We start from the raw sequence: 21,836 nt of genomic DNA on the forward strand, positions 1-21,836 counted from the left end.
CAAAAAACAAGCTACCCCTGCTTAAGTAAACCTTGTGCTTGCATACATGAAAACCATGTACCAAAAACTCTTTTGGACTGTCTAAAGCTAATATCTTTGGCATCAATCCCATCCATCAATGGTTATGCAAATGCAATCAAACTGGGCCATCAAAGCCCCCAATTTGAGCCTCAATGGTTCCTCAAGCTGAAACACATATTTGACATAGATGTAGAGCTCAATAATGAGAGCAGTACCTCTTTCAAGTTGTAGATAACAAGCATGAAAGTCATAAGAAGAGCTCAAATCCTTGATCTTTGTGACAATGCTTCACTCCTCACGGTCTCCTTGCTCTAAGCATGAGCTCCCATGAACACCATTTTGATACTAGTTGAGAAGGAAGCAATGGTGGGATGCAAGGTAGAATGTATGGAGTGCAAGAGGGTTGAGAGAGAGAAGCACACAAGAGAGTTTAGTGGGTAAAATGAATGGTAACCTTATTCTTTGTTATCTTCACTTATATATGACTATATAGTATGTACATATACAAGGGGTGAATGTCCTGTTATTGGTGGCCATTTGCCTTTACCCCAACAATTTTTCTTTTTATATGATAGCAGATAGAAAGAGCACTTGTAGTAGTTAAACTATGTTGTGACTAGTTCTACAACCAACCATAATATGCAAAGAGAGCTGGTCATGTACTATTGAAACCCTTATGTATTGTGTGCAATGGAAGACATAAAAATTAAACTATATCATGATAGTTATTAGCTTGATCTCTCAATTATGAAGTGGGACTCGAGTCATCATGTCACTTCAAATGGTAATTGGATTCTCATTTGCAAATGTATTTTCAAGTCATCACACAAACTGGACTACCTCGTTAAAGCAAATGCACTTAATAGCAATTACTTCTACAAATTCAATGTAAAGCTCAAAACTACTTGATTTTATATTATATATATATATATACACACACCCTAAAGTTTCTCCTATTAGATGCCTAGGTCTCCATAGCAATCCATCAAAATATGCAAAGGAAGATATGCTTATGAATGATTGGGACCCTTGTTTGTTGCATATGGTGGGAGATAGAAAGAGCACTTACAACAAGTGAACCATGTCATGAGCTTACATTGCTTAATTTTGAAAATTGCTTTGACAATTTAGGGTAAACTTAGAAACTACTACTTCTGTTTTATATGTGATGGTGCACTAAGATACTTGTTGCATGTATCGGCCCTTATTTTGCATGAATCTTTGCATACAACTATACATCTTTGAGTAATGCTCTCTCTCTCTCTCTCTCTCTCTCTCTCTCTCTCTCTCTCTCTCTCTCTCTCTCTCTCTCTCTCTCTCTCTCTCTCTCTCTCTCTCTCTCTCTCTCTCTCTCTCTCTCTCTCTCTCTCTCTCTCTCTCTCTCTCTCTCTCTCTCTCTCTCTCTCTCTCTCTCTCTCTCTCCCCCCTCGTGTGTGTCAATCTGAAGGTATGAATCTTTAAAGGTAATGTGGAATTGAAGTAGAATTTGAATGTTCACCCCTCTTTTGAAACGATTGAATATGTGTCAATCTGAAGGTATGAATCTTTAAAGGTAATGTGGAATTGAAGCAGAATTTGAATGTTTACCCCTCTCTTGTAATGATTGAATATTGCTCGCGCTTAGCTCTCTCTCTCTCTCTCTCTCTCTCTCTCTCTCTCTCTCTCTCTCTCTCTCTCTCTCTCTCTCTCTCTCTCTCTCTCTCTCTCTCTCTCTCTCTCTCTCTCTCTCTCTCTCTCTCTCTCTCTCTCTCTCTCTCTCTCTCTCTCCCTCTCTCTCCCTCTCCCTCCCCCTCCCTCCCTCTCCCTCCCTCCCTCCCTCCCTCTCTCTCTCTCTCTCTCTCTCTCTCTCTCTCTCTCTCTCTCTCTCTCTCTCTCTCTCTCTCTCTCTCTCTCTCTCTCTCTCTCTCTCTCTCTCTCTCTCTCTCTCTCAAAGCAATATCTACTCTTCTACCTAAAATTATCTATCACCATTTTCACCATGTTAATAAGCAATATTGAAACTTTTGTGCAATTATTTAACACAAGAGGCCATTTGGAAGAAAATGTGGCTTTCTCATAGACCCTTCCACCATGGTATGCACTACAACCTGTCATGTAGACATGAAATAGAGTGAGGAGATGGCACTTGATAGCAAAATTACTTGAAGGCTAACCTCTCAAGGAGTAAGTAAAAACATAGTGAAGATTAAGAAGAATCGAGAAACTAGTCATGCAAACATAGAATATAAGAGGACATGACAATTGATATCAAGCAAAATAGAAACTTTAGTTCCAAAGTATAGGACTTGAATGCTCACCTCTTGAGAAGTAAGCAAAAGCAAAGTGAATATCAAGAAGGAACAACATATTTATCTTAATTTATGACTTCTAAGGTCATATGCTACATAATCGCAACAACCAACGCCCCCCACCCCCAACTCCTGCTCCAAGCTCTCATGCTATGTATGCTCCAAGCTCATAGGCTCCTAGCATCGAGAGCCTGCCCAATCATAAATCTTTGTCAATATTAGAGTTTAGCATTGAACTATGGAGTTTCAGCATTAGTACTTCTACTTGACTCTACATCCCTACTTTGCCATCTACCTTTGATGAACGCACATTGACCATGTGTAGTCAACTCCACTATATCATTATCAATTAATGTTATCCATCTTCTTATACTAGACATTTTATTTTCAAGCTTGCATCCTTCATTAAATCAACCAAACACTTAATTTTAAAGTTTTTACATGGTTTTTTTTGTTTGTATGGATGATAATTCAATTGTGTTAGAAACTATTAGCTTACTTTTTGCTTCTATATATTTCCCTTTTCCTTTGTTTGAGTCACCAAGTGGCAGCCATGTAAGATAGGTGGCAACTACATCAGGAAATGTTCTTGGCTTGGGAGATCACATCACAAACTTCTTTTATTATTCGATCCATTCTATCTTTTCATGTTTATGGTGTATGTATTTGATTTGAGATGTGAGGTTGGGTGCAAGAGTCGGGGTTGCGAGTTCTCCTCCCGAACCTACGGTATCAATGTAGGTTCAATGCGAGCTTTCCAGTGGGATGAGGGATAGTAACTTTGTGGCCTATATCTCATGTGACAGGGCTCTTTTGGTGGCTTAAAAACTTTGAAAGGAGGGTCTTTGGTGTCAAGCAAGTATGCTGTTTGGTTGTTGCCTTTTCTATCACAGAAGAGCAAGCACTTTGGTGACTTGATCTTCCTATTTTCACCCACTAATATTCTCATTTTCAAATTTTCACGAATGTATATCTTTTTCATTATTTTAATGTGGCAGCCAAGCCTTTCAATTTAACAGAGGTCTGATTTTCTATTATTCACATATGTTACATGTATTTCTTTGTCAAGCTATATTAATGTGGCAGCCAAGCCTTTCATTTAACAGAAGACATAAGGGACAGGAGGGGAGAGGGAACGAGAGAGAGAGAGAGAGAGAACCTCAGAGAAGGCAAGCTGGCTCCATCGTTTTGTCGCTGACACATGAGGCGGTTGTGACCCACCCTCTCTTCCCCCTCTCTCTCTCACATCTCTCATATCAGGGGAGAAGTGGAGTGGGAGACAGATCGCATATTCACAGAGAGAGAGAGAGAGAGAGAGCTTTCTTCCCTCTAATACCCATTTGGCTAGTCTTTCCCTTTCACCTGCCGCCTCCCTGCCTGCCCCTGCCTCCATCTACCCACCCCCTCTCTTCAATCCCTCACACCCACAGTGTAGATTTTGTTTCCTCCCCCTGCCTCCCCCAATCCATTACCTCCATATACTCTTGTCCCTTTAATATGATCTCCTCCCTCCCCCCCACACTCCCCTGCATCATCATCCATGTTACCATCTGTGGAACTGCCTTCCTCCCCTTGCCCCCCCCTCTTCCACACCCTTTCCGCCCCTCCGACTCCATAGCCGCATCTGCATCGCCTTCGAGATCTCAATCTCCATAGCCAAAGGGCAAGAGGTTTGACATTTGCACATGGCAATGCCTTGCATACTTCCTAAGGTGGCATTTTCGAGAATCATCATCGGATCATCATCACCTCCATCCTAGAACATGCTTCAATCATCATCCTAAGGCAGCTCATCAGGGCTCAATCAGATCATCATCATCCTAGAACATGCCCCCCTGCATCCCTTCGGTAGCCTTTGCAGGGGACCTTTCAGGTTATCAAACCTAGGAGAGGGGTAAGTGTTGAAGGATCAAAAATGCCAATGGAGAAATCTTCATCAGAGGTTGCAGTCCAAGTTCCTGTCTTCAAAGGCAGCACCCAGAACCTTGTCACATGCCTGTATGAGACCAAGCTTGCAGGCCTCTGCAGGCATGTCACCATTACCTGGATCAAGAATGCCGGTGGTCAGGGCCTCTGCGTCACTGTCGACGACCCATCGTGCCAATACACGTGCAAGGTGAAGATGAACTCATGGTCCTTCTTCTGGAAGAAGCAGGGGGTGAAGAGCTTTGATGTATGTGGGAGCAAGGTGGAGGTCTTCTGGGACCTCTCGTCCGCCAAATACCTGTGCAGCCCTGAGCCCCAGCATGGGTACTATGTTGCCGTCGTCTGTGATGAAGAGGTGGTGCTGCTCCTGGGGGACAAGACCAAGGAGGCTTACAAGAGAACCAAGGCAAGGCCGTCAGTCATTGAAGCATCTCTCTTGTCCAAGAAGGAGCATGTGTTTGGCAAGAAATTCTTCTGCACCAAAGCTCAATTTGATGGCTCCGGCAAGACTCACGACATTGTCATTGAATGTCAGACCAATGTACCTTCCAAAGATCCTTATCTCTGCATCAGGGTGGACAGGCAGGAGGTTGTTCATGTGAAGAACCTGGAGTGGAAATTCCGAGGCAACCAGACTGTATTTGTTGACGGCTTACCTGTGGAGGTGTTTTGGGATGTACACAATTGGCTGTTCAATTCTGGTGTAAGCAATGCCATCTTCATCTTCCAGACCTGCTTGACTGCTGCTGCTGCCCAGAAGCCCCATGGCATCAAGGAGACCGAACGCTTAGCGGCATCCATCAAGTGGTCCGGGGATCTGAATGGCAGCATCTCTGTAATGAAGCTTGCGGGTGCGCGGAGTCTGCGGTCAGCCCACCACCTGGCTGGTCTGACCGGTGCCTCTCTGATGTTACATGCATGGAAAAATGAGTAAAGTTTTGGTGATCAGAGCCATTGCTGATGCTTGAAAGTGTGTACATACACATAGGTTACCATGTGATTCCTCAATCCACATGAATGATTGATCTTATGATGTTGCTGCTCATTTTCATAGACTGACATCATCTCTCCTCCATTCATTTTGAGCCCCTGAACATGTCTGGGAGCCTCTATCTCCGAATAAGCTGGCCTATATGCTGAGGGAGAAAACCACAATTTTGGATTTTTATATGTTGATTGAATAATGATCTGATCTGTTTGCAAAGCAACAGGTCTGCCCTTGGTTTGTGTATGGTTGACTTCACAGTTAGGCCTTTATTCATTTGATAAATTCCTGCTTGATGGCTTGGCAAGGCACCTTGTCTGATTCTATGGCCTGGTTGCATCAGGTCTGTTAAACTACATTCCATCTACAAGAATTGGTGGTGGTTTCACTATAATTACTCTGACATATTTCCCCCCATCTTTTGTAAGTCTTAACTTTTAAGAAGCCTCTGCCTGCTATCAATGTTGATTCTCTTCTCACCATGAATACTTTGAGTTTAGGTGCATGCTTGAATGCCGCAGCAAATTTGATATTTGGTTCTCTCATGTTATAATTCATAAGAACAATCAGGGGAAAGTGGATTCAACACAAGCAGCACTAACAGCATTCTAGACTTAATAATGGTGTGATGGGCACTGGCTTTTTTGCTTGTAAGGGGTTATTCCTTCTGCTCCATCAGAGAATCATTCAATACCCTGTTGAAGGCAAAGGAGGGCTCCTTACTTAGCATAACTTCCTTCACTCCATATAGGTTAGAAGGGGTTCATTAGGGGAGTTTGAAAATGGCTGTGCTGTGCATAATCACTTCCCACATGGTTGGCCACCAAGTGTAGTGAGTGATGTGCAGGGGAGTGAGAGGAGGGAGCTACAAAAGCCACTGAAAGATATGGAATCATCTTCATGCATGGTTAATCATCACTAAGCGTAGCGGCTGATGAGTGTGAGAGGAGTTCAAAGGGAGCTAAAAAGAAGTGAGCCCTAAGCTCATGTGGAAAATTGTCTCTCCATGTAGTTAACGGTTAGTAAGTGTTGCAAATGTGTGGTGGGAGGAGAGAGTAACAAAAAGGTCCATAGTGTACAAGAAGCAAAGGTTATGGTAATGTGGGTACACTATCATGATTGCTACATAGGGGTTTCACCAAAAGAGTATAGCAAAGCTTGGAATGTTCACCTATGTATGTGTTAGAGGGGTCTTTATGCACCCCTTTTGGGAATGCTAGGAAATCAAATGTGCTTGGGGTGCCCTAGGAAGTGGGGGGTGTTAGGTTTCATGACAAAATCAACCAAATAGTTCTTCTTGATCGCGTAGGAGATCTCAATGGTGTAGAAGTTTTCAATGAAGAGGTTGCCAAGCTTTGGAGTGTATTGTGCATGATCATTTAGCACTTCAAAAACAAGAAGTTTTTGAAATGTTCTTGGCGACTTAGAGTAGGGGTCTAATTGACTAAAGATAGAAAGTTTTGAAAGGACTTAAAGGACTTGAGAGAACAAAATGTGTTTACAATATTGTTTTGAAATGCCTTACACAGGCTAGTTTGTTGTAAATGATTTTAGGGTGCTTCTAGGTTGTTGTAAAAGATTTTTGGGTCTCCTCATTGCACCTTAATTGATGTTGTAAGTATACCCTTTCTTGTTAGTGTGTATCACATTGTTTTACCAAAAGGAAAATATCTGCTAAACGTGCATTTGGGTGAGCCTTTTGATAGCTTCATTAGGCACAATCAATGTTATCAAGGCAAACCTGAAAGAGCTCACTTTGCATACATTTGTCGTGCTATCATGAAGTAAATCTAAGAGGTAATGGGCATAGTATTGTAAGGTTAATCTGATCACAATCATTCTCTTTGGAAACATTATTAAATGAAAATTCTAATGTTGTTGGGCTTGCAAGCCATTGTTAAGAAATAAAGCTTGTAAAATGGTGTCATTTCTTTGAGATAGAGGATTTATACTTTTATGTGATGATGAGATACATAGAAGTTTATATCATAGCTCATCCACTTATGCCAATGGTTTCCTTTGTGATTTATACACTTTGTGAATCATACACATGCTCCCCAGGTTTCCCCTCCTTGGCCATTACTAGAAAAATGTTATGTAAAGATTGCCAAAACCATGCTAGTTGTGTGAACATTAAGGCTATCCCTTAAGGAACAATCGTCTATCAAATAATGTCATCAACCCATCTATGATGCATTGGATGCTTTAATATAATGTATGAGCTTGAGGAGTCATTTTGTTAGTTTTATGTGTAAACAACTTAGTCAATCTCACGTTACGTTTGTTAATCTATTTGCCATTGATTACTTGAATGGCTAAAAAATGACTTTAATTAGATGTACAAAATATTACATGATTTCATATTTTAAAGCTCTCTTTGCCAGTCTATTTGTGGAATGATCTTATTCATGATACATGATAGACTTTTGGTTTTTATTGAGAAAATATAGAGGGGTAATTTCCTTGACCTTAGTTCTATTATACTCAAGGCCTCAAGTCATGTGCTTGGAATTCAACACTTCTAAAAGCAATGAATTCAACCTATCTATTTAAGGGATTGTTGGACCTAGTATCATTTTAGCCAATCCCATAAAAAATACTTTTATTTTCACTTTAGTCATACACTAAAGTGAAGCACTTTCATTGTCCAATGCTCCTTTATTTAAGTTTGGTTGTCGAACTAGTTAGAGTGGTCCTCATCAAGACATAGTACAAATATTCCTTATGTTTCACTTTGGAGGAACGGGTGGTTAGCCATTCAATTTTTAGAATGTCCTCTATTTTCTTGTGGATTTTCTTCGCAAGAATTTTATGTACTTGGAACATATGCTTTCTTATCAAAATGGGAATTGTGCTTTCTCATCTTATTTTAGGACTAACAAATTCTTGTCCATTTCTAGGAACTATGTTTCTTAACACCATTGTCTTTTGTCGAGTCAATGATGACTTGGGGTTCTCAATTACGCGTTGGACAACAAATTGTATTTGAAGATAACCGAGAATAGCCACAAAATTCATAATTGAAGATAGGATTGTAATGGGTTGGTGGGCAATGACATGAAGTGAGGGTGTAGTTAAAACATGGCCATATCAAAATGTGTGTTGGTAGGCACTGTGAAAAATGGTGTGCTCTAGTAGACTGAGAGCACATGCAACTACTGGTATCATTGGTGTGCACTACACAGGGTTACTTTTTCTTCCAAACTTTTCCACATACCACCATAAAGAAATTGATTGGGATTGTTTCTATATTGATGGCCATATTGGCACAATGATATTCGATAGCCACAAGGGTAATGATATTTGCTAAGACTATATTTGGGATTGTGGATGATAGCTTGGATGCAAATCATGTAGCCAATGGGAGGCTTGAAGTATTTGTGGGTGATTCTTATAAGGGACATATGCCGCTCTTCAAGATCTCCTTTCATGTGTGCATCCTTAGGAAGGTTAGACACTCTTTGCTCCCAAGTCAAGAAGGAGAGTAGTCTCTTTCTCCTTCACTTAGGCCCCAAGTGAAGAAGGAGAGGAGTGTCACCTCTATCTTCTTGACACAATTCAAAGAGATGCAATTGTCTTTGTGCTCTACTCACTCTTTTGATGTGCAATATGCTCCCTCCATAACTTAATTGGAAAAGAGAAAAGGGAAAGCAAAGCAATCTACAAATCAATTTTGACATACCTTACGTTTAATGTTGTTATATTAGCATGTGGCTTCCACATGGTTTTCTCTATGCAAAGATATCACTTGAGGTTTTTGAATCTTGTTGTTGATGTTGTGTGTGTACAATGTGAGAAGCTTTAATAGTCGAGTAAGTGGGAAAACAAGTTCCCAAGTAACCATGTTTCAAAATAACTTTTTCTTTTACTTTGAAATGAGAATAAAAACTAAGTTATGCAATAATGTTTGAGAATAACGATGTTTTTCACTGTGCATAATAATGCATATTGGTGTGTGTGCATGTGAGATTGTGTGCATGCATGGCTAAACCACTTACAAAGTTAGAGATCTCTTACTTTTTTTACCTTTAAAAATAAAAGAAGGTCAACACAACTAATGTTTTATTATACACACGGTTCGCAATTACATGGTCGCACACATATCAAACGTCCATAGAAATTACCAACCACATTCATATTGGTTGGAAACCACCCAATAAATATTGAGCGAGAACCTAGTTTTGGAATGAGCAGTGAGATGGTCTAACCCCCCCAAAGAACTAAGCTAGAAAGCTATCAATATGACAACCTAATAAAACATGTTTTTACAAGAAAACCATAATAATATCTTCAAGAAGCCCAAAATAGATCCCAAAAAGGGAAATTGAAAATCTTAGACTTAGTTTTGGAACAAGCTCAAATTGCAATTTGCTTCAAAATGACCTAATTTTCGTGTATTGGTTGCCAACCACAAATTTGAAGTGAATAAACTCTTTGACTGAGTGCATGTATCTTAGTGTGTAGACCTTTTCATTTTACAACGTGTATAGAACACACACACATTTCATTGCTTGGATAAACATGTTTATGTAGAGTTGGGAAACTTTTTTCGCATGTTTAGATGATCTATATGTGAATCACAATTAAAAACATGCACAAGACTAGGTTATATGTGAAAAGTATGTAAGACTAAAGTATAGTCGTACCCTTGAGTAGTATAGCATAAGGACTAGACTAGTGTGTCATCATGAATAGTTATAATATGATGATTTTTGTTATATTTTGCATATATGTGTAGATTTATCATTGTGCAGTCAATTTTTCTTTCGTTCTACTCAGATGTGCATATTTATTGCTTTGTAGCTGGAATGTCCACAAGTATCAAGAATTCAAAATCTGTGGGACTAGGCATACATAATATTTGTAAGCAAAAAGAGTTGCATTTCCTTAAACCTTTTTGGTTAAAAAGTTTCCAAGTCTTGAAGGAAAAAGTATGTGAGTACAATGATGGAAGAGAGTTGGTGACATCAAGTAATTGAATCAATACGTCCTTTTAATTCTGTCTACTCAATAATGGAAATGTGCATGTTGAGTGACTCGTCATTAAGCAAGTGAATACTATATGTGTACTAGCTTTAGATATAGAGCAAAGTGTCACTTGTGTATTTAAATTCCTCAACATTAAGCTACAAGTGTAGGCATTTAAATTCCTTAAGGTGAAGTTACAATTGTAGGCATTTAGACATACAAGCCTAATGCACTTAATGTCCTTAAGATTGAGACTATACATTGTTGAATTTTGCATCAGGCATTTACATACTACATTCAAAGCATGAACATGTTGCATAAGTTCAAAATTTTTAAATAATTGTCTAGTTTAAGCATAACTTTATTGGTACAATAAGAGAGAAGCTCTAATAACGGGGACTGATGGTGAAATTTTTTTGGCATGTGTATTAAGGTTATTGTTTGTTTCCATATACTAGTATTGGATAGAAGAAGGAATATGGTTGTTGTAATATAAACCTATTTTATGGTATTACAAAAATGGCACTTTGTTCATGACTGACTATGGTCATATTTAAGAAGTGTGTATTAGAAGAGTAAGTAATGTTGTGACTCAAAAGTTATGTTCAATGTGTAAGCATTACACAAGTTCAAATCAATATGCAAAAACTACACTAGAAAAGTCCATGTGCATCTGCTATGCTACACGCCCTTGAATGATAAGTAGCTTTGACTAATTGTGCTAACATGTGGTCAAAGATAGAAGGCTAGAACAAGAAGTACATTCTAGAGGAGAATGATTCATGGTCTTGAAAGACCTTGTCTAATTTCAGTTTTCGTAGAGTTTTTTACATCGTGGCACTAGGAAAATGCTACCCATGATATGGATGCAACAAAGTACTTTGTTTGAATGAGCGTCAATAAAGCTCATGTGAGATTTTTCCATGTGCAAGGATTTAACTTATTCTATATTGGACAATTAGCATTTATTTGAGAGATGTTTACATTGATCTTATACAAAGGATACCACATGCATTTAGTAGTACAACCACCAAGTATTAAATTTTGGTTCTTTTAATGCTCCTAACAATTAACTACTTAAGTTAAAGGATTAACTATCTTGCAAGAAATATGATTTGACTGAGCATGTAAAACCTTCATTAGAAGGAAGAAAAGACACCCTTAATAAGATAAAGCCTTTCCCATTGTAAGTTCATGATGATAGTTGGGGAGGGCATCCTATAGGCTAGCGTGGATTTACAATGTGCCAAATTCTTTCAAGCAAGACTCAAAAGTCTACTTGGAAGACTAGAGTCTCTAATGTCTAGAAAGCATCCCTATCTTACAGGGTCAATTTTCTAGGATGGAGGATCTTACTGAAGGTACTTCCGCTTCGCATTAGACTCACTAAAAGAATAAGGGTATTAATACCCTCTTTGTTTGCTGTGTGGACATGCTGAAGAGATATAAAAACACTTGTTTTGGGAATGTATTCATGTAGTCCCAATATGGAAGAATGTGAGAAAATGGTTGAAATATACCAACCTTAAGTGCAATTTTGGCATGACCAATGTTTTGTTTGTTGACCACATAGACTTGGATAACAATACTTGGAAGCTTCTTAGCCTGGTCTCAGGCGTTGCTTTGAAGTTCATATACTTCAAAAGGAACAATGTGATGTTCAAGAGAGATACGTGTGAGTTGCCTGATAACTGTATCGAACAACTGAAAAGTAAGATCCTTGATATGCTAAGTGTGTGTAGGAAGAGAATCTGGACCTTCAAAATTTTCTGGAAGAAGCTGAGTATGATGGCGTGATGCTATGCTACATTAGCTTGATGTTGTAATTACTCACACCTCTTTTCGAAATTAATATAAAATGCATTGCAAATGATAAAGCCTTTAAGAAGATATCCTCAAGAAGTGTTCAAAAGGTGTATGTCAAGTTGAATGAGATAGTGTTTCATAGTAATGTAAAGGCACTTGAATATTTACGGGCGCTCTATTATATGAAAGCACTTAGGATAAGAATTGGTGAAGATTTCAAGTTAATGGTTGTTGCTCTCAAACTACTTAAGAATGCCACACCAAAGTCAAAAGAGTCCATGAGCCTCATATTCTATTACACATACGAGATAGAAGACTTTCATACATTTCTTATTGGTGGGTAAATTTGGAGTTCCCAAGTGTTGAGCTACATCTTACTACTATATTATTTTCATTGTGGGTTTAGAAAGCCCCGAACCTCCAGAGGGCTTCCCGAACCTACCCCCTTTTCCAAACCTCCCTTTTTCAATCAAAACTCTCTCGCCTCCCCTCTTTCTCAAGTGTAATCTCTCCTTTTCTCTTCCCCCTTCCTTTTATCATTAAAGTCCCCCCCCCCCCCCCCCCCCGCCCCCCACTTTTAAAATTAAAACCCCTTCCCCTCTCTCTCACTTATAATCTCTCTCTTTCTTTTCCCCCTCCCCTTTTTAAATAAATTCCTCTTCCCTCCTCTCTCTCTCTCTCTCTCTCTCAATTAAATCAAACTTCTTTCTAAATCAAAAGTCTCTCTTTCATAGTTAGATTAAAATTTTTTAATTAAATATTTTTTAAACATTGTTTTTCACACACTTTGAGAGAGAGAGAGAGAGAGAGAGAGAGAGAGAGAGAGAGAGAGGAAGAAGAAGAAGAAGGAGGAGGAGGAGGAGGAGGAGGAGGGGAGGAAATAGGAAATAGAATAGTCTTTTTTAAATTAAACATTTTTCTTCTCCCCCTCCTCCCTTCTCTCTCATGTGTAGGGCCTAGGTTTTTTTTTCTCTCTCTCAATTAGATTAAAATTTTTAATTTAAATATTGTTAATTAAATATTTTTTTAAAATAATTTAAAGTTTTTTGGACATAATTTCTCCCCCCCTCTCTCTCTCATGTGTAGGGCCTAGGTTGTGTGTGTGTGTGTGTGTGTGTGTGTGTGTGTGTGTGTGTGTGTGTGTTAGATTAAATGTTTTAATTTAAACTTTTTAATGACATATTTTTAAAGTTTTTTAATATAGTTTTTCATACACTTTGAGATGAAGAAGAAGAAGAAGAAGAAGAAGAAGAAGAAGAGGGAGAGAGGAAGGGGGGAGGGGGGAAGAGGAAAGAGAATAGTCTTTTTTAAATCAAATCTCCCCCTTCCCCCTCTCTCTCATGTGTAGGGCCTAGGTCCTTTCTCTCTCTCTCTCTCTCTCTCTCTCTCTCTCTCTCTCTCTGTTTAAACTTTTAATTGAAACTTTTTAATTAAATATTTTTAAATTTTTAATTAAAAATTTTTTGGACATCATTTTTCACACACTTTGAGAGGAAGATAGAAGAAGAAAAAGGAGAAGGATAAAAAAAGAAGAAGATGAAAGAGAAAAAGATAGAGAGGGAGGGAAAAGAGAAAAGAGAATAGTCTTTTTAAAATTAAACCTTTTTTAATATAGTTTTTGACTTAGAGAGAGAGAGAGAGATAGAGGGGAAATATATAATTTGAAAGAGAGAGAAAATAGGGGAAGAGAAAGGGAAAGAGAAAAGAGAAAAATAGAGAGAATAAAAAATATATAGAGAGAAAAGAGAGCGAGAGAAAAAAACTTGAAAGAGAAAGAGAGAGGAAAATAAAAATAGAGAGAGAGAGAGAAAGAGAGAGGAGAGAGAGGGGAGAGAGACAGAGACAAGAAAATGAGAGAAAAGAAGAAGAAGAAGAAGAGAGAGAATTTGAACACACATAGAGAATTATAGAGAGAGGAAATATAAAATTTAAAGAGAGAAGAAGAAAAATAGGAGAGAGAAGGAAGAGAGAGAGAGAGTGAGAGTGGATAAATTTAAAAGAGAGAGAGGGAGAGAAGAAAAAAAGAAAAATTAGGAGAGAGAGAGAGAGAGAGAGAGAGAGAAGAAGAAGAAGAGAGAGAATTATATATAGGGAAAATATAAAATTTACATACTTTAAGAGAAACTGGGGGGAGGGGAAGAAAGAAGAAGGAGAGAGAGAGAGAGAGAGAGAGAGAGAAAATTAAAAACAGAGGGAAAAGAGGAGAGAGAAGTATGAGAAATAGATTGTTGAGCAAAGTTGCCATGCAATAGCATGGCAACTTCGCTTGCTGCTTCGAGGCAACAAAGCTGTTGCGAAGCGGCCTAGCGAGTATCAAAACTTTATTGCTTGTGACTCACAAGTTGTTCATATGTTTCATATTTTTCTAAAAGCTTATGCATCTAGGTTAATTGCTTTCTATGCTTGGAGGAATGGTACTAATTGAGTAACTAGTACAAAAAATAAGAATCAAAATAAGCATGCTCAATTTTTATCTCAATGCTCTTTTATTTTTTCTATATAAGTGTAACCAATCATAGGTCTCACATGAGTGCAAATATATTTGCAATACATTTGAGAGCTTTTGGTATGCATCCTTGTTCTCAACACAAAATCAAGATCCCAATAATCAACTTTTATACACTTGCTATTACAACCATTTAATTTATTTTTCAAATGTGACCTAAAAGGATATAACAGTATTACATTAGGGCACATGGATAGGCAATTAAACATTAGCATAAAAAGCTACTTTGCTTGCAAAGACTTTTTTGAGTAGGAAAAAAGAAGAAATGCGAGATGTGTCCAATGAAAAGAATTTTGGCAAGAAAGAGAAGATTTCTTGTTCCTTCCATTTGAAATTCTAAAGTATCATTATGCATATAAAATATATTGAGTACTTTAACACTTTAAATTTGAACTTCTAAAACAACATTGTTTTAATCACTTTTACATGCTTTCACATGCCATTTTGGCAATGTTAGATTCTTAAGCAACATTGTCTTGATCAATCATAATTGAGCACTCACACATTGTCTTGATAATAATTGAGCACTTTAACATAATCTTCAATCAATCATAATTGAGTACTTTAACATTGTCTTGAATTGATCAAGACGATGTTGAAGTGCTCAACCATAATTGAGCACTTCAACATTGTCTTGATGAATCATAATTGAGCACTTTAACATGTTAAATCCTAAACTAACATTGTTCTCATCAATTTGAGCATGCATTATTACATCACATCTAAAAGGCAATCCTATGTTAGATCCTAAACTAACATTGCTCTTATCAATTTGAGTATTCTGGCAACCCAATTATCACATCGCATCCAAGAGAGAATCCTATATAGCAAAAAGGACACTAGCTAGCCTAGCAGGCTATTGCTTGTCAACCTACTAGGTGTAGTTCATGTGGCATTGCATCATTACAAAGCTTGCAAGAATGCACCTTGCTCACTTCATATTTTTTATGAGCAAAGTGAAGCATTTGCATAGTAACATGACAATGAACTTCACGTGCCCAAGCATCACACTTTGTGCATGTACGTGTGTGTGTGTGTGTGTGTGTGTGTGTGTGTGTGTGTGTGTGTGTGTGTGTGTGTGTGTGTGTGTGTGTGTGTGTGTGTGTGTGTGTGTGTGTGTGTGTGTGTGTGTGTGTGTGTGTGTGTGTGTGTGTGTGTGTGTGTGTGTGTGTGTGTGTGTGTGTGTGTGTGTGTGTGTGTGTGTGTGTGTTCTCACAAAAAACCAAGGTTTTGCATAATGCAAAAAATTCTAAAAACCCTTCAAAATTTAATGAAGAAGGTTTAAGACATTGAACTTTATAAAATTCTTAGTTATAAGAACGAAAAGTACATGTAATTTGATTCAAAAATTCATTTGAAATTTTAATTTAAAATGTTTTTGTATCTACTACTACCAAAAATGTTTTTCATGAGCATGAGGGGGGAGAGAGAGAGAGAGAGAGAGAGAGAGAGAGAGAGAGAGAGAGAGAGAGAGAGAGAGAGAGAGAGAGAGAGAGAGAGAGAGAGAGAGAGAATGTGTGTGTGTGCATGTGCGCACACACACACATGTGCATGTGTGTGTGCATGTGCATGCACACAAATTGATTTATAGTCAGTCTCTTAGTTTTTTATTCAATGTATAACATATCACACATTAATGTACATAAAGTATTCTCGCACATTAATGTCTACAAATAGGTAAGTTTAGGCCAAATATCCAAAAATTTAGCACATCCAATTAACCTTAAGTTACTATTATCAACATAGGTGCACCTTTAAAAGATTGTGTAGGTGCATGCATGTTTTATGCATGTGTAAGTCCAAAAATGTATATACTAAACATGAAAAAGTAAACTTGGGCTCAAAATCATTAGAAGCTTTTTTTTCTCTTTTTTCATTGCAAGAGGACTAGTCTAGCCTAGATCTTACCCATATTATGAGTAAGGAGTGCTTTAAGGTTTTATAAATAACTAAAATAAGATGGCCCAAGAGGAACCAATCATTGTAGCATATACTATGGTAGTGTGAACATACTTAGGATTGTCCATGTTTTTTCTCCTTGGAAAGGTTTTTTTCCTTAGGGTAATACACACTTTGCCCTAGTCCATTTTAGAGTCTTGTATTTATCTTATCTTTACTTCTCTTTCATTATCTTAAATAATAGAATTATGAGCTCTCTTACTACTTTGTTGCCCCTCCATCAATACTTGTATTCTTGATTTGTACTGTTGCGATTAGTCCCAACAATTAGTATCAAAGCTTATGTTCCACCCTATTTGCAAGCCTATTCTAAACTTGTTTCACAAAAAACACATGTTGGGGCTCATTTTGAGATGTATATGGAGTTTTTGGGCTTTTTCTACAATCCTTACAAGAACTAGCACTACTTGCTATGATTTAGCCATTTTGCTAAATTTTGGTGATTGATACTTGCACTAAGTTTCATCTACAACTTCTAGCTTTGTCAAGTTTATTCTTATTACTCCTAATAGAATCTTTTCTATAACAATATTTTTTCCATTTTGTAACATAGGTACAATAGCTCTTCAACCATCATCCCATGGTAGAAGCTTACATATTGCTTTTGTGATTTTGGTGATTGATACTTGCACTAAGTTTCATCTACAACTTCTAACTTTGTCAAGTTTATTCTTATTACTCCTAATGCAATCTTTTCTATAGCAGTATTTTTTCCATTTTGTAACATAGGTACAATAGCTCTTCAACCATCATCCCATGGTAGAAGCTTACATATTGCTTTTGTGATTTGGGGATACTTTGCAATTGTGCATTAAGCAATTTATTAGTGCACTTGAGATATCAAAATTCTTGGAAGCAATGATGTATTCAAAATCTAGAATCAATTGATGAGAAGCTTAATGGAAGCAACTATTTATTATGGTCCTATATGATGCGGCATGTATTAGTTGGAAAAAATTTGTGATTGTTACTACATGGATTAAGAAATGGTTCCTTTTTTATTCAAGGATCTTGACCTACAAAGTGCACTACTTTATTTTTCCTAGCCTACTCACACGTCAGATCTATGACTAAAAATGATAAGAGAACACACTTACCTATACTTGCCACATTGTGGTTGTTGTGTCAAGCTATGTCTTTGATGCACACACATACTTCTTCACCCTTGATCTTGCTTTTGTTATTGCCACAAATGAGAGGAGATATCGACGATGAGCTCAAGGAATTGAAGAGAGGACAAAGGCTTCATGATCCCCATCCCTTACTCTGATGCTCTCAACTCACACACTCTCGCTCTCATTTGCACTCTCAAACAGATGTGATGGAGAAGGGGAAAGGATGCAAGGAACTTCTCATAACCATGTCCCTCATGTGCACGTGCACACACATGCACACACACATGCGCATGTGCATGTGTGCACACGTGCACACGCACACACATGTGCGTGTGCATGTGTGCATGTGTACATGCGCATGCGCGCGCTCACACACACACACACACACACACACACACTCTCTCTCTCTCTCTCTCTCTCTCTCTCTCTCTCTCTCTCTCTCTCTCTCTCTCTCTCTCTCATTTTTAGGACAATAGAGTAGCAAGAAGGCAAGAAGGCAAAGCTTGCACACACATGAATAGCTTGTTCTATTCTTTTCCATCATGTTTATACATGAGTTTTAGGGTTAGGGTTTTTCAATCTCGATCTAGCTCTTTTGGTGGCCACATAACCAATCACCTCTTATTACATGCTTTTCCTAAGGTGAAAATAGAATAAAACCTCCTAGGTTTAGCTTTGGAAGCCTACATTGTTATTAAGAATTGCACAAGATCAAGCTTGACGATTGGGAAAATAATAATTTAAGTCATGCAACTACTTTGTGATTTCCAAAATAATAGTGCCACCATTTTTTGCACATTGCTAATGGTGATCCTTCGATGCTGTAGCACAATCATAATCCATTCATATTTCTCCTTTGTGTGCTACTTCATGTGGTTAACGTTATCCCAATCCTAGATGAGTACTAGACCCATGGCACTCATCATCATAGGCAACATGCTCCAACTTGCACTTAAGACGTGGATGCTAGGGACAACATCATTATGCTTGGAGGAGTTGATGAAGAGTACTTTTCAAGGTTTGGGTTGGGGTGGTTATAGGTGGCAAGGCTATTGAAGTTTATGGCATTCTTAGAGTTCTTCAAAAGGTTGTATAATCTTGAATAAGAGTTGATGGCACATCGATCCTTGCAAACTTAAGTACTTATAATTGAAAAATCTCTCATGCAATCTCTTTAGGGGGAGTGCTAGTTTTTTTTTTTCCATATACAAGATATATATTATTGGTTTGGGAGTCCGGTAAAACTTCAAGCATGCCTAGAGTATTGTCCCACACTTGAAAACCCAAACTATGCATAGGTTATGGTGCAAGTATTGTGTGACTTCATATGCATACTTAGGTATTACTTAGTTAGAAGACATACGGTTTTGATTCTTCGTAGTTGTATAATCGATGAAGCAAGATGACTTAGCTGCTAGGCAAAATTGTTGGTATTGAGGAAAAGTGTTGCTTGAAGAAAATACTAAAAGACACCATCACTATGTTGCACAAGTCTTATCATAGTCAAATGACTTGTTAATTAAGGTCTCTAATGGTTGCATCTGCTTGTCACAATTGAAGATGATGGTTTTCCTTTTGAGTGCCTTCCCGCCTTGCTTTAGATGCTAATTAATGGCATGAAAGTGATGGAAAATGAGGAAGCGAGAAGTGTAAGTGACTTAGGATGATAGGTCTAATCGTAGGAGAGACAAGCTTCCTAGATGTGTCCTACCATTGATGTGCCCTAAGCAAATGTGGGATAATTGAAGGGAGGGTTGGGGCTTAGGGATGGACTTGAAGGCCACCAGACATACCTAACTTAAGGATCCTTGGGTGTGGTGTTGTATTGTATGTGCATTATTTTTTTATTTTTAGTTTCTTTTTACTATTTTTTAAAATAAATAATATCAATGCCCTACAATGGGACTTGAGGTAGCAATTGGAGTGGAATTTACTTTATGCATCCTTGTTTTTAGCCTTCTTGTGCTCATGAGCTCTTCAGAGGTTGTTGACTTGTTGCTTCCTTACTTTATGCCTCCTCATCTTTAGCCTTCTTGTGATCATGGAACTTCTTCAAAGAACAAAATATATGCATTTTCTTGGCCCAATCAACTAGCAATGTGCAATTTCTCCTCTATGTTGAGAAATCAAATGATGTATGCTTAGAAGAGGCTTTGTATAAGAGAGATGACAAAAGAGATGTCCAAAATCCCATAAGCACAGAGAGGAATAGTGGTACTATCCAAAAAAGCTATATAAGCATGTACTTAACACTCATTTCAATGCAATGGTACTTTCATTTTGTGTCACTCAAGATTGTGTTTATGAGTCCAAGCTAATCCATCTTGGAACCTAATTCACTTGAGTTACAATCTTTCACCTCTACCCTGTTCCATATCTATAATCTGCGTCCTCCATAGCTAGCATAGCTCTAGATCCGTGTTTCTCAACATGGTATCAGAGCTATGGTGAGCTATGTCTAGCCACACCCATTCTCCCTCTTCTACTTCTACTACCTCTTGTTCTAGCTTTCATGGTAATGATAGAAGTTTAGTTTAGGAGGAGTAAAATCAGTTTGATAGTGTAGGAGAGAGAGAGAGTTCTATTATTGCGAGTAGGTTCCTTAGTACCAAGTAGTTGCTGCTTCATCACTAAGGTGCTCAAAAAAAAAAAAAGAGACATCATTTGGATGGTAGTTTCTGGGGTGTAGTGCTCAAATCTGGCCTACTTTCCAGGTGTAACATTCATGGCCTGCCTGGCGGCATTTCCATAGGACAAGAAGGATCATCCATCATTGGCAAAAGAAGAGGAAGTGTCTACGGATAAAAAAGAGATCAATGAGCAGCGGGGCTGATCACTACAGAAGCAGACTACAAAGCCAGCGCAAAGGAATCTAACGTCATCGAATTGAAGAAAGAAGCAAAGGAAGAAAAGGCACATCAGTTTTTTCGTCTGATCCATCTCTGCTTGCATTTCCACATAGATGACCTCAAAACGACCTGCATAGCTGTGTCTCAGATCTGATTGAAGGCTGTGGATATCTTCACAATCGAGTAATAGGAGATCGGGTGCTGCCGTTGTACTGAAGAACTGGTACCGATCGAGTAATAGGAGATCGGGTGCTTCCGATGTACTGAAGACAAAGAAAGCGACGCAGTCTGATGGATGAGACTGCAGGTTTGCACAGAAGAGAGCATTAAAAAATAAGGGTTTGGTCTATTCAGTTTAACCTTAACATTAAGATTAAAATCAACCCTTCCTAAAGTACCCCCGTTCACACTATATCTCTCTAACCAGCGTAGCACAAGCCCAGTTCATGCACGTAGCCTTTGAATTCATTTGTGCAATCATTGTAATAACAATTCATACTCATAAGCACACAAATACTCATAAAAGTGTTGTTGTTACCAAGACACTTTTCTACATAAAAAATTACTTGCTTGCACAATTATCGAATCCCTTGTAAAGCTCAATCTTCTTGTAAAAGGATAGACACTGCTCGAGAGTTCTCGTGGTAAGACCTCATACTAAAGATGACTGAAGTGGAACATATAGCAAAATTTAATGGTGAAGGCTTCCATGCTTGGAAGGAGAAGACCATGTACCATCTTATGCGGAAAGACTTATGGGACTTGTTTGAAGATGATGCAGATAACAAGAAGGAAGATGATGAAGATGGGTTTGTTGAAGAAGACCGGTTCAAAACCAAAGAATGGAAGAAGATGAATAACAAGGCACTAGGCATCATTGCCTGGGGACTAAGTGATGATGTGCTACATCATATATCTGGTATTAGAAATGCTAGAACCGCTTGGGAGGAACTTGACAAAATGTTTGGTACCCAAGCAAAGAACTCAAAGGTAAAACTACTCATGCAGTTTTATAAACTAGATATCAAAGACAGTGCTTCTATGACCATGCACATTAACAAGTTCAAGAGCCTAAAAACCCAGCTTGCAACTCTTAAGAAGAATATTGATGAAGATGAAGCAATAGCTGTACTACTTGCAAGTGTAAACAAGGATCCATATGAAAACCTTGTGTCTACTCTAAGTAATGTCCCAAGTCTCTCACTCAAAGATATTGAGCACTCACTGCTTGATGGAGAAAGCAAATTTAAAAGCAAAGATGTAAAAGAGACCAGCTCAAGGGAAAACCTCTTATACACTAGAGGAGCTACTGGACCCAAGGGAAGAGGTCGAGGATTCAACACCGACAATAAGAATCGGATGACATGTCATTATTGTGGTAAAACTGGCCATATTGTCAATGAATGCTTCCAC

At 38.2% G+C, this 21,836-nt stretch overlaps 1 protein-coding gene across 1 annotated transcript; it reads left to right on the forward strand.

Annotated features, from left to right (window-relative positions):
* The first annotated feature begins 3,424 nt into the window (after positions 1 to 3,424).
* On the forward strand, positions 3,425 to 5,443 carry LOC148041039 (uncharacterized). Its single transcript, XM_087675937.1, has one exon. It carries the CDS (start codon positions 4,225 to 4,227, stop codon positions 5,167 to 5,169), a length of 945 nt encoding a protein of 314 aa, XP_087532063.1. The 5' UTR covers positions 3,425 to 4,224; the 3' UTR covers positions 5,170 to 5,443.
* The last annotated feature ends 16,393 nt before the right edge of the window (positions 5,444 to 21,836 follow it).

Source organism: Lygodium microphyllum, chromosome 1, assembly GCF_053477565.2.
Source record: "Lygodium microphyllum isolate KBCC chromosome 1, Lygodium_microphyllum_v1.1.10, whole genome shotgun sequence".
In the NCBI taxonomy this organism is placed as follows: domain Eukaryota; kingdom Viridiplantae; phylum Streptophyta; class Polypodiopsida; order Schizaeales; family Lygodiaceae; genus Lygodium; species Lygodium microphyllum.

Coding starts and splice junctions, on each gene's coding strand:
- LOC148041039 (XM_087675937.1), top strand. CDS start 4,225: ATGCCAATGGAGAAATCTTCATCAGAGGTTGCAGTCCAAGTTCCTGTC.